The sequence below is a fragment of the Aphis gossypii genome, chromosome 2 (genome assembly GCF_020184175.1).
Source record: "Aphis gossypii isolate Hap1 chromosome 2, ASM2018417v2, whole genome shotgun sequence".
Lineage (NCBI taxonomy): Eukaryota > Metazoa > Arthropoda > Insecta > Hemiptera > Aphididae > Aphis > Aphis gossypii.
Genome location: NC_065531.1, coordinates 58,455,053 through 58,468,705, shown reverse-complemented (window position 1 = coordinate 58,468,705; position 13,653 = coordinate 58,455,053). Strand labels below are relative to the sequence as shown.

At 27.1% G+C, this 13,653-nt stretch overlaps 2 protein-coding genes across 2 annotated transcripts; one reads left to right on the top strand and one right to left on the bottom strand.

Moving 5' to 3' along the window:
- Positions 1 to 1,143: 1,143 nt before the first annotated feature.
- LOC114125071 (ubiquitin-conjugating enzyme E2 N) lies at positions 1,144 to 2,835 on the bottom strand. The gene is made up of 2 exons (XM_027988556.2): positions 2,223 to 2,835; positions 1,144 to 2,042 (listed from the first exon to the last, which is right to left on the bottom strand). The coding sequence occupies exons 1-2, from the start codon at positions 2,318 to 2,320 to the stop codon at positions 1,685 to 1,687; spliced, it is 456 nt and encodes a 151-aa protein (XP_027844357.1). The 5' UTR covers positions 2,321 to 2,835; the 3' UTR covers positions 1,144 to 1,684.
- A 402-nt stretch (positions 2,836 to 3,237) lies between these two features.
- Positions 3,238 to 10,975, top strand: LOC114125070 (GPI ethanolamine phosphate transferase 2). The gene is made up of 13 exons (XM_027988555.2): positions 3,238 to 4,610; positions 5,238 to 5,436; positions 5,505 to 5,714; positions 5,785 to 5,967; positions 6,786 to 6,937; positions 7,031 to 7,227; positions 7,989 to 8,185; positions 8,273 to 8,503; positions 8,574 to 8,895; positions 8,985 to 9,159; positions 9,269 to 9,560; positions 10,198 to 10,346; positions 10,419 to 10,975. The coding sequence occupies exons 1-13, from the start codon at positions 4,435 to 4,437 to the stop codon at positions 10,639 to 10,641; spliced, it is 2,706 nt and encodes a 901-aa protein (XP_027844356.2). The 5' UTR covers positions 3,238 to 4,434; the 3' UTR covers positions 10,642 to 10,975.
- Positions 10,976 to 13,653: the final 2,678 nt, after the last annotated feature.

The following is a 13,653-nucleotide window of genomic DNA, read 5'->3' as shown; positions in this document are numbered from 1 at the left end:
ATCACAGCAACTGACTTGATGTATTGCAAACAACGCCAATACTATTGTGTGTTATCTTGTATAGGTTCAATTTTATAGATCATTATATTTAAAATAAATTAATTTGACTCCAATATGTTCTTTTATATGAAAAAAAGAATGGGTTTCTCCTTTGAACCTTGCTTTGATCATACGTACGATATTAATATTTAAATTAAGACATCATGAACCATAACTAAAGATTAGATTCTAATTTTAGGGTAGGTTCATCTTAATCTCACCTGACATCAGTCTTGATGACAAGGCGTCACAAAGGAATACGCAGAATTGTCATGTTTTGGATAGAGTATAGGTGTTGTGTAAAGTAAAACCGTCTTCAATACTTTATTTTGTTTTTAATAGTGGAACACATGTATAGGTAAATATTTTAAGTTAAATTCTTCTATTATAGGGTTATTTTAATAATTACGAAGCATATTTTTTGAACCGTGATTAAAGAATCATGCATGATGTGTTTTTTAATTTATTTTTTTCTTATATTTCACATTTTTTTTTAAATGATCACATTTTAATTGTATACAAGTATGTTTTAAGTACACAGCAATTAAAATACAAACAAAACGTATACATGTTCACTGATAAGTGACAAGATTTTAACTCATATCAAGTTCACTTAAAATATTCAAAACATAGGTATTGTAAACTATCAATTAATTGTAATTTTAAAACCACAAGACATTACAAATATATTTTTAATTAGAACAATTTAGACTCAAACAAAGTGAAGTGGATGCCACTAATTCTTGTAGACTTAAATCATAATGAATAACAATGTATTGTTCAGCAAGACCAATGATATAAAAATTGCGTCTTACAATCTAAAACCAATTATTTATATACTAACAATAAAATAATTTCACTGATATCCTCATAAAATGATAAGACTATTGAGAGTTGCTTAGTCATTGTAGTTAATAAAGATTTAATACATCTGATTTATCAATTTTATTATTTTCTAGAAAATATGAGCAAATATTATGTTGATGAAAAAATATTTTAATTGAAGGACAAACAAAAACATATTTTTAACGGTAAATAAACCAGTGTTCAGGATAGTGATTTAAACATTTCATTGGGTGCATAATAGTTTACTCAAAGGCTAAGTAAGTCTTAAATAAATGTTTTATTCACACAAGAATGATGAATCTCAGCAATATAATAATAATAATAATAATAATAATAATCATAAAAAAAAATTGAATAGTAAAAGATTATGAACAAGTTTAAATTAAGACATAACTGATGAAAAGCATTACAACATTAAAATGAAAATACATGTTTTACATATTATATATATATATATATATAAGTATATTACTAGTATTCACTGATGACTTAACAGTTCTATATCTCATTCAGTAGAATAGGCTAGTAAAACTTCCTACCCTTTTAAGTTATCATTGTGATTATATACCAAAGGCATAATAATACAATTTGGGGAACAACAAAATGTTAACAATTATATTCCATCATTACCATTTTCTATAATTCTTAATAAATTTCCATTAGTTAAAAGACAACTGTTGGAAAAAAATATATAAAGTATATTGCTCGATTTAGAATGGTTTTCATTCAGAATATTTTATATTATTATAATTATTAACTTTTAACTTTATTTTTATACTCCTCACTTAAAGCGTACTGTTCAGTTTTCTGTGGCATACATGCGTGTCCATTCCTTAGCATTGCGTATGGCTTCAATTTCGTTGACTTTCCACAATTCAGCAACATCATTTGCTAATGGATCATCTGGATTTGGTGCGCTCAACAATGCTTGTATAGACAAAAGAACGGTACGTATCTGCAACGCTGGTGACCATTTGTCCTTAAGTATGTCCAAACATATTCTTCCGAGTCTGTCAATATTTGGATGGTAAATTTTAGTGATAAAGCGAACCTTTGGCGCTGACATTGGATAGTCTTCGGGCAAAAATAGTTCCAACTTGAATAAGCCCCCTTCAAACGGCGAGTCTTCGGGCCCCGTCACTTTGACGTGAAAATACCTGTGGCATTAAAGAAAAAATATAAATAAAACAAAAGACTACTACCTATCGAGATACATTTTGTTCACACCAATAATAAAAGACGTGTGTCGGAACAATAAACAAAAAAAATCACGAACGTTCGCACAGACGTAACAATTATTAGTACGTAGATGACTTTTAATAGAATACGCGTCTTACCTAGCATTGCCTTCGTCCGGCTGGGCACTTATGCCGGGAACGGGCTCCTGCATCAGACGTTGAGTCTCCTTGAGTATTCTCCGCGGTAACACAGACATAATTATATTGCGCTAAAATAAGAGTGAAGATCGAACGGAAGTGTTTGCCCAACTATAACCGGACAAGACGTAGAATCGGCGCCGTCAATAATTCGTCGTCGCCGTGCACACTGGTTCACAACCTTCTGCAGTTCCGTGTAATAATAATGTATTATTATTTTCTTCTCTTACCGGTTCCGATGAGCGTGTGTGTGTGTGCGCGCGTATGACGTGTGTTTTTATTGTATAATAGTATTTTTAAATAATTATTATCAATAAAGTCGCGTGCGATGGTTGGTGTCGGACGACTATAAACTGCAGTAACTGCACTATGATGCACTAGAGTCGACCGTACGTCTGTACTGCTGGTCGCTATTATTCACGAATAATCACGATTCAGTTTTCGGTATACAACAGCTAGAAAATATTATCACGAAATGAAAACATGTCGGCAGGGTAGTTGATGGGATACCACGACGTATGTATTATTTTGTACTCTCGCGTTCGAGTGTTCAATGTTTAATACCGCGTCGACCTATGGTAATAATAGTAATAGTAATAATAATAATAATAAAATTACTATGGTGTAGAGTGAGCTGCACCGGTGGAAGTGTGGAACGTATTTACGAATGTCGGCTATGTAAAATGTAAACACGCGCGAGTTTAATGATAATACGGAGAAAAAATCAAAAAAATATACACAAATGTCAAATATAAAGAATAAAATAACAAATAATAAATATTAAATAATATGGAACTTGGTTAATTAAATATTTTTTACTGGCCGCTGTCGACAGTCGACTAGAACAGTAAAAAGTATTAAGTAGCTCCCGACTATTGTGTGTACTGCGGTCTGCGGCGTTAAGCGATTAAGGGTTAAGACGATTATTTCGTAGCCTGTGAGTCGGTGTAGTTACCTACTCTAGTTGACTCTAGTTTGGAAATTTTTGCTTTTAAAGTCGGTAAATCGAAAAATCACAAATTCTCGAATCTCGTGAAAGAAAAAATAAAAAAAACAATTGTATCAAAATGGCGCGTGCGTGTAAAATTGGTTCCTAAACCATCATGCACGTGGTATTTGGCGACAAAATATAAAATTATATAAATATTTTATTTTGCATATAAAACGATTAACGAATCGTGCACAACGCGCAGGTGTTGGACTGTTAAACTGTCAAAGGCCATTGGAAACGAAATATTGAAACATAATAGCCAATAGGTATTAGGTATACCATTTGTGATTATTATACGATTGAATTCAAATGGTTTTATCGGTTTATTTCATTCTTAAATCTTAGGTTAACCTTTACTGAACCTTTCTACGTCTAGTAAAGTACTAAAGTATAACTACTACCGCCAGCGGCGTTCAGGATAAAGGATATGCGAATTCTCTTGGTTTGGTCGGTCAGGGCTCTTGACAGTAAACTGGATTTGAGAGCTTAAAATATGTCTAAGTTTTTAAAAAACGACTGTATAGTCTGATACATGTCTATAAAATATAAACTGTGTGGTCACAGATAAATATTTTGGGTCAGACCTCAATGGATTTTTAACACGCCTTTAGAGCCTTCGGGCCCTGGCGTCTACATATAAAACAATATTATAATATATTATTCATTATTCAATCCTAAATCTATCAATGATCGCGCATCTAACTTCATATCATATATCGGTGACCGGTATGGTTTTTAGGTTATGAAAATATTGTTCTTTTCTATTTGTTTTGTTGTTTTGTTTCGTTTACCTTTACACCTCGGTCTTGGTCTCTTAGATTAAGAACTTAAAACTTATGCTTTTCTGCAAATGCACTCTGTGGCCCGCTTGGCTGCAGTTTTGCAGTCGTTACTCGTTATTTGACATGTTTGAAGTAGTTTTGAATCTGACGTGCTGAACACTGCTGCTGTGGCTCATAGCTATTATCTTTTGGTGTGGATGCATAGAATAAACAAAACTTGCGAGTGTGATGAGGAATGGATATTTTGGATGAACCGAAATTATTGCACTTTAGTACTTAACTAACAGTATTGTAGGAACAATTAGTATTCGTACTCACCGTTATAAGTCTTGTGAGAATGTGAAATCGACAGAAAATTATTACGAACAACGGTTAAACTCATTCAGTCTCCGGTCACATAATGCGGCTGACTAAGCAGTCGGTCACTCTGCTATATCTATCATCGTGCAAAATTTTCGCCAATTTGCTGTTCCTCTATGGGTTCTTTTCGTTTGGCTACAACGACAGTCGCACATCAACGCCAAACGATATTCCGTCGATCATATGGCCAAACAAAAATGACTCGGAGCCTTGGCGGTAATTACATTACAGTAATACAGTTACCTACTACCAAGGCCGTGCCTAGAAGAAGGGTTTATGAGTTCACTACAAAATTTTCTCGAATTATGCAATTAAAAATAAACAGTTTTTTAAACGACATTTTAATAATACTCCTTAACCCCCTTATAAATTTGTATTGAATACCTTAGAGTATTACTGTGTCTACTTTTACTAACTGCTGACTATCAAGTTCCAAAAATGTGCATTTTCCTAGTTCCACCACATTACTGGCTTGTCTGACCTTTTTTAAATTTCTACTGTTAAACTATTGAGATTAACACGAAAACCTTAAAACCTACCATTCTAATCCTCCAACAAATCGTCCTGAGTTTAAAATGGGAGAGCACAAGTACAGTGTTATACTTAGATTTTTGTAGGACACCCAGTAATATATTTTTTCAATTTAATGCAAAAGATAATTTTAATAAAAACTTATAGTTATTAATAATTATTGATTAGGTTTTATGTTTTAGTGTTTTAATTCAGACAGTAATTATACTTTAATTAATAGTAAATTTGTTGCTTCAAAAAAAAAAAAAAAAAAAAATATAAAGAATAAATATTTTAAGTTAATTGTTTTTAATAATATGGACATTTTTTTAGTTTTGACACTCGTCGCTTGTATCATAAGTCAGTAAACAAAGTTGTGTTGATGGTAATTGATGGTATTCGTTATGATTTTTTCACGGAATCAGAATATAATGTATATATGCCATTTTCTACTGATCTCATAAAGCAAAATCAAAGTTGTTTATTTCGTACCAGAGTGAACGCACCTACAGTTACAATGCCACGTATTAAAGTATATTTATAGTCATATAATGATTTCTAAACAATTTGAAAATAAGCCAGTAAATATTTTATTATCAGGCCTTAACTACAGGTACAGTACCAAATTTTATTGATCTTGTGCTAAATCTGGATAGTTCAGCTGTGAAACAAGACAGTATTATTCATCAAGCTCGTGCAGCTAATAAACGAGTTATATTTTATGGAGATGAAACATGGTTAAAATTATTTCCAAATTCATTTGTCAGACATGACGGAACTACATCCTTTTACATATCTGATTATACTGAAGTAATTCTATTTTCTGTAGTAAAGTTTTAGATAAATATAAATATTATACTAAGTGATAAGTTTTCTTTAGGTTGATAATAATGTCACTCGTCATCTAGAAAATGAATTAAAACCAACAGCCGACTGGGATATTATGATTCTTCATTACTTAGGTCTTGATCATATCGGCCATACAGGTGGACCTCGAAGTACATTGATGCCAAATAAATTATCTGAGATGGATAATATTATTCAACGTATTGTAAAGTACATGGTGAATTATTTGTTTTGATTAAAATGGATAAATGAATTGCAAAATAAAAATCTCCATGAAAAAAATCCTCAGAATAGGTACTACATATTACCCACATAGTATTTTTCAATGAAATTGATTGAATAAATATTTTTAAAATGTTAATAACATTATTAATATTTAATTACAAATTTATAAATACTTATTATTTAATGAATGTATCATATTTAAATATTATATAAGTTCAAAAGTTATTAAAAATTTAAAATCAAGCATTAAAAAATCATGAAATTAAAAAAAAATCAAGCTAGGTATGTTAATTATTGTTTAAAATAAATATTAAATACATATTAATTTACTTTCATATTAATATTACCATTTTAAAATATGATTAATATTTTATTTTGTATTACTATATACATTATACTGTAAAAAATTAAATTATTAAACAATAAACTGTTATAAACATAATAACTATTAGGAGGCATTTTTAAAAGCCACCAGTTACATTATACAAAAGGTTAAAATAATACATAATACAATAAAATGCCTACATACTTTAGTAGTTACTTCATCATAGAAGGCTTCTATTTATAAAATATTTTGATTGGTTGTTGAGTTAAGCAAAACTTAGTTAATAAATACAGTAAAAAACATTTGAAGTTCTCACATTAATCATTGACTATTATTATTTATTTCATAAATTACCTAATTTTAAATATTTTATAATATTTATCAAAATATTTTTGGGGATTTTTTCCTAGGGTTTGATTTTATTCCGATTACCAAATAGAATTATGTAGTTGGTTTATATTAACTATTTCTGAACAAATTGCTAGGATTCTGAAAAATCTGAATTGCCATCCGTTTTAATTGTTTGTGGTGATCATGGAATGCGTGACAATGGTGGTCATGGTGGATCCTCAATTGGCGAAGTAATGGTTCCTTTATTTGTTTATTTTAAAAATAAGAAATGTGGCGGATCTATAAAGTGAGTATAATTATAAAAAAAAGAAAATTATTTTTTGGCAATGTATTATTTTCTTATTTATAAATATTACCTTTTTTTTAAAAAAAAAAATAGTGAAGAAATAATGCAAACAGATTTCGTTCCATCAATTTCTGTAATTATGGGACAACCAATACCTTCAAGCAGCACTGGAAAACTTATAAATAAAATTGTGCAAAATCTTAATATCAATGAAATTCTTTTTGCATATCATTATAACACACATCAAATGTTTACAAATTATGTTTCAAAAAAAGGATTACTGAACAAAGGTATTTTGAATTAGACTATCTTTTATATAGGTACTATATTTATATAATAGTATTAAAACGGTTTAAAATCAATAGATACTTGCTTTGTTTACTAATTTTTTGTATTATTTTGTTTAGTAGTAAAAATACAAGTATCTGGAGACTTTAAATTGCTTCAATATTATCATGTAAATGTACTAATAGAATATTTATGAGTAAGGTTAAGGTTTATATGCTTTGTTATGTTTATTGCAATGTCCATAAATAACTTCATTTTTCAACTATAAACAAAATAAAATACAGGTTTTATGATATATATAAATATATAATACAAGATGAGTATAAAAACTATTGTTATATTATTTTATGCTCCTGATTTAAATTTTATCTCAATGATTTTATCTTTGACAAAAAAAAAATGTACTAAAAGTATCTTGAATTTATTTAAAATAAGTCTAATAAAAATGATTAAGCTTTATTTAAAATTAATTGTATTAAATTTGTTTAAAACTAAAATATTCCTTTTTTTTCATTTAATGATTGTATAGAAATTATTTAAATTAAATATATATTTATTGTATAATATATCAAAATAAAATATATATTTTATTATTATATATTGCATATAAATTTTATCCCTACTAACATAATGATTCTTTACTCTTGCTATATATTTTATTCTATTATATAATATATATGAAAGAGTAATTCTATGAGAAATATTTTTTTTGTACAAATATATAAAAATATGTATTATGTATCTGTAATTTTTTATCATTTAGCTTTTATGGATGATTATGATCATGCCGTGCTCTATTATTATGAATGGTTGAAAAGAGAAACTGTTTCAATCAAGCAAGCACACCGTGTTATTTCGCTATATGAATCTGCAATGAATGGTATGAGGAACTATATAATTGGATCAATAGCTAAATTTGACGTATTTCTCATAATTGTCTCAATTGTATTATCTATACAGGTACATAAAAAATATTTTCAAGTTTTTTGTTCTTACTATTTTTAAATGACTAGTTTTATTTTAATGATTAATATTTATTAATTTAAGGTATGGTTGTTGCTCATAGACTTTGATGCTGTAAATATCCAATTTATTAAAATTAGCAGTTTTGTGTACTTAATGCTAATTCGTTGGGCCATTTGTGTATGGTTACAATGTGATAGTGTACTTTGTGAATTCACCATCACATTTAATTTATTAGCTAGTGTTATAATCACAATGTTTATTATAAACTTTGGAAGTTTTGATTGGCCACTTACTACATTTTTTAAATTAGAGGTATTGAATATTATTATTATTTTTTTTTTAATTTTAGAATATTTTAATAAAAAACTATTACTATTTTTAGATTAATGATTCCGATAATAACTTATTTTATGTTTTGCCGGGAATATTAATACATGTATTAAGTCTATTTTCATCAAGTTACATCGAAGAAGAGCATCAATTGTTGTATCACCTTTGGACAGGATTTTCTGCTATTCAAGTGTACAAAACTTTTGTTATGCAAAGTTATACAACAACTGCTAAGTGGGTTGTATCTATGATTTTGCATCGATTTTGTAAAAATCTGAATATTATCGGTAATCAATGGTCAGGTGTTTATAGTTTAGGAGATTGGTTCCGTGAGTCCCAAAATAAAATTTATTTGTCAACTTTAATGGTTATTGGTAAGTTTTACAGACTATTTTTGTAATATTTTGATAATATCTAAATTAAGTTAAGCTATTTAAAACTATTATCTTTGAAAAAATTACAGGTCTCTGCAGTATATTCTATGCTTGTATCAACATTTACCTAGTGGCTAAAAACAAAAAGCGATTTTATATATTAAGTAAAATTATTTTTGTTTTATATTTTTGGACTTTATGCAGTGTTTATATGTATAGGGTTGAAACTAAAGAACTTCCTGTACCATATGGATATAATATATTGTAAGAATAAGATTTATTATACTAATAATTTATATACTAGTATTAGTATATTATTAGGTAAAAAATTAATTACTATATCAATAATACTAATATCATTATTATTTTTTAGAAATTTAATATTTTGTTTGAATTCGTGGACTATAGCATGGTATTTATTAATTGGATGCCATATTTTTCTTGTTATCAAACAAAATGATAGATATAACAACAAGTTTAATAGTGCTGTCTGTTCAATGATAATCTTGTTAATGCTACGTTTGTCACTATTATTAAGACCTCATAACATTTTGGTACCGGCAGTCTTAGTGTATACATGTAAACTCCTTCAATTTAAAAGCTGGAATACTTTGACTGTAACTATACTTCATTATTGGTTGTCGTTGATGTTTTTTTTCTATCAGGTAAATCACTTGTGGTCTTTTTCATTTTGCTATAATATATAAGGTTTAAAAATATTTAGAATTATTTAATGTTCCACATTGTATAGAACTCAATTTATTATTTATGTAAATTCACTCTACTCTCGTGTCTGAAAGAAAAATAACTTATGTTTATCTATTTATGCATCAGAAAAGATTATTCATGAACTTTTGACTAAAAATACACTGTTAGTCCTTCATTTTGGCACAACATGCTTACTTTTTATTCTTATGTTATACAGAATTTTCATAAAAAATTTGGTTAACTATTAATAGATCTTTAATATTAATTGAAATTCTTCATCCTAAGTTTAATTTGTTGTGCTTATTGTTGTTTATTATTGTAAATGTGTGTTAGTAGTTATTGACTGTTATACTTATTTATCAGTTTTTATTATAACTACGGTTTCAAATTTTAATTTTAATAAAATGTAACATTATTTTTATCTTCAAATTGTTCGTTCAATAAATCCAGTGAAGTTAATTAAATGTACTAAGTTGTTTAAATAATAGATGTTATTGTATGTGCCTTAAAAGCTGACACATATGTTTGTCATTTTAATAATTAGTTATAAATATTATAAATATGTGAATAATAAATACTCTTTTTAATTTACAGGGTAATTCAAATAGTGTTGGGACATTAGACATAGTTCCCGGATACATTGGTCAAACCACTTATGATCCTGTTGTTGCAGGAATCCATATTTTTACCCATACATATGGTTTCCCAATGCTGGTTTACTTATTCCTTGTTCTCGATCAAAAGTAAAATATACATAATATTGATATTATATTCATATGTTTAAAGTTTCAACTAATTAGATTTTTTCAAATTAGGTTTTCAGGACTTCAACAACTTTGTGTGCTTAACGTTACTCAATCATGTGTATACAATTTTGTTATTTTATTATTTCGTAATCATTTATTTGTTTGGTCAGTATTTTCTCCAAAACTTTTGTATATTGTAATATTTACATCTACAACATACATTTTTTCTGCACTAAATGTTATTCTATTAACTTTATGTAGATCTTCTACTAAAAAAAAATTGGAAATTTAAATTTGTGTATTTGTGGGTTACTTAATTACTATTTATATTTTATTATTTATTACAATGTGCAATGTTATTATGATAATGATTGATGGCTCTAAGTGTAAATTATAAATTATTTTTTGTTAATTTATAAAAGTGTATGGTTGTTAGACCATTATATTAAGTATTGTGTATTAAAATTATAAGACCATACTTATAATTTATTATAATTACTTTTTATACCATATTTGTCTTCAATTAATTTATTACACTGTCTAAGATTCTTATTACATATAATTATTTCTTAATAATTTTAAATATTATTGTAAATGTGTTAAACTGACTGTTACATTACTTAACTATTCCAAAGAACTATCTAGTATTATTCAACTAGAAAAGTTTATTATCAATATTCATTTGATTGTTGATTATTGTATAATATTTATTAAATATGTTTTTTTTAAATCTTATGATATTGAATATATTATTTTTATTTTGAGTTTATATATTTAATCATTATTTTCTTTATATTGGCTATTATTAATAGTGAATTAAAATACTAAATATGAATGTTACATTGTAACCTCGATTATTACTATATTATTTATTTGTTATGTCAATTTTACAATATAAGATGCTATATTACTATTTACAGTGAAATTTTTGTATAAAAAACTTATTAACTAAATTTTTTTGTTTGAATAAATGGTTTAAAGTACCATAATCAAATTAGAATTAAATTTATTAAATTTTATTTAACAAATTTCTCTTCAGTATAAATTAATTTTGTTGCCCGTAGACTGTTGAAACTATTATATTATAGAAAACTTATTGTTGGCAATAAGAGATGGGAGATTATCAAGAAAATTATTATTTTTTTAAATTGTGTAAAAAGTATCCTAGTGTAAGTAGATAGTAAAGATACCTATCTATCAAATTTGAATATTTTTGTATGAATTAAAAAACATCTATTACATTAAAATTATATCAATTCATTAAAATAATGGTATCTCATTTTATAGTATTTTCAAGAAAAATACAAAAATATATAATAGTAAGATTATTGTAATGAATTAATAATTATGATGTTGACATAATATGGTTCAAAATTGTCAACATCTTCTTAGTAGAATAATGTAAAATATAAAAAGTTATTGGAAATCAATAAAAAAAGTTAAAAAAATTTAAATTATGAATACAATTTAATTATAAATATATAAAGTGTAGGTATATTTTCTGAGTGTCTTTTTGAAATTTTCAATAAGTAGGTACCTATGTACCTAATCAGTAATCACTTATTATATAGAGTTTTGGGGCCTCTTAGTGGCACCTATTAATGCATAAATTTAACAGTACCTATCTATAGCTTGCATATAGCCGATACTCAACAGCAGTATTTGTTCCTACTGTTAATATATTTATTGAATATAAATTAATAATTTATGTTGTTAATTGTTATTATATTGGTACAAATATTTTGCGTAGCGAAAAAAACTAAGGTGTTTGTGGATTTAAAAATTTAAGCATGTTTTTAAAATTTTTACTTACGTATCTCATTATTAAAGTAGTCACTATACTTGGAATAAAAAGTAAGACCAAGATATATCTTGGCTAAAAACAGCCGATATTAAATAGGTAGGTACCTACTCTTAATAAATATGTTATCGTTCTTTTAACTAGTATAGGTTAAGTCTATCTATTTCATAGGTAATAACTAATAAGAAATTTAAGGCGTTTTAAATATTTGTCATTTTGGTTAAGTATCTAGGTACCTAATATTGGATATGTATCTCGGTACCTGAACCAATGAAATTATTACTCTCATTAAATTTAAAATAAAATACCTACCAACATGTTAGGTTTATTTTTTACACATCAGTAATATATTCAATAGATTAAACACTTTATTACTATAATTTAATAACATTAGGTACCTACGTAAATTAATGTTATCAAAATACTGAATTTGAAGTACCTACTTACTTACTATAGGTAGTGTATTAGATGGTATCTATACAAAACTCACACTTGAAAAAAAAATGAGTGAGTACTGAATATATATATCAGGGATGGGCAACTGGCGGCCCGCGTACCTTTTTTATCCGGCCCGCGCTACATTTTCAAATTACTTCATATAATTTTCAACTACAGACATAGAAGTGGATTTTACTAAATTGTCTATTGAAAAACCTCATCCTCAAGTATCACATTAAATAATAATAGTAAATATAAATAAATAAAGATAAAAAATAAATGTTAGTAAATTTGAAGGACTTTTTTTTTTGCTTTCTCCTATGCACTGCGGATCGCTAGATTTTAAAGTACTTAAAAGTGGCCCGCTAGTTATTTTGAGTTGCCCATCCCTGATGTATATAAATAAGATGTTTTTTTATTTATTCTGCTTCTGATAATATATAAAATAAAAGTTCTTACCTCATACAAGTGACACACGAAGATTCTCGGAAATCCTATTGTCTAGGCGCAAATAGGGAGTTACATTGGCGGGGGTTTAAGCCCTTTAATATATTCAACAAAAATTCCCCTCCTTCCACATCAAATAAAAATATTACTTTTTTTTTTTTTAATTAGCTTCTAGTATAAAATTATTACTCAATGCACAAATTCTATTTATTATTAACTAGATAATAGGTAACTACAGTATTAAATTTATTCTCCTGTTGAATTTGACAAAGTCATTTAATACTGATATACCGTGTCAATATTAATATCCTTTTCAATATTAATTAACCATAAACTCCTGAATCTTTCTTGGAGCATTGTTGATCTCATCCATGTTTTCAATCTCCAAACACTAAACACACAGGCGTTATTTTAACGCCCAACATTTTTACCGTGCGAAAAAGTCATGATGCACTTTTTTTGAAATATCGCACGATATTTATGTTCCCAATATTTCATAAATCAATTAACTCTATAGTTAAAATGTAAAAAAAAAAAATATATATTGACCATATTGTACACATTTACCGTCATAGGGAGCAAGCAGTCAAAAATAACATTTGATTATTAATAGGTACA

Bases quoted from the DNA above. Each gene is read 5' to 3' on its own strand.
- LOC114125071 (XM_027988556.2), bottom strand. From the start codon at position 2,320: ATGTCTGTGTTACCGCGGAGAATACTCAAGGAGACTCAACGTCTGATG. The intron at 2,043-2,222 runs GTAAGACGCGTA...TTAATGCCACAG, and splicing joins CCGGACGAAGGCAATGCTAG to GTATTTTCACGTCAAAGTGA.
- LOC114125070 (XM_027988555.2), top strand. From the start codon at position 4,435: ATGCGGCTGACTAAGCAGTCGGTCACTCTGCTATATCTATCATCGTGC. The intron at 4,611-5,237 runs GTAATTACATTA...ACATTTTTTTAG, and splicing joins AATGACTCGGAGCCTTGGCG to TTTTGACACTCGTCGCTTGT. The intron at 10,347-10,418 runs GTAAAATATACA...TTTTCAAATTAG, and splicing joins TTCCTTGTTCTCGATCAAAA to GTTTTCAGGACTTCAACAAC.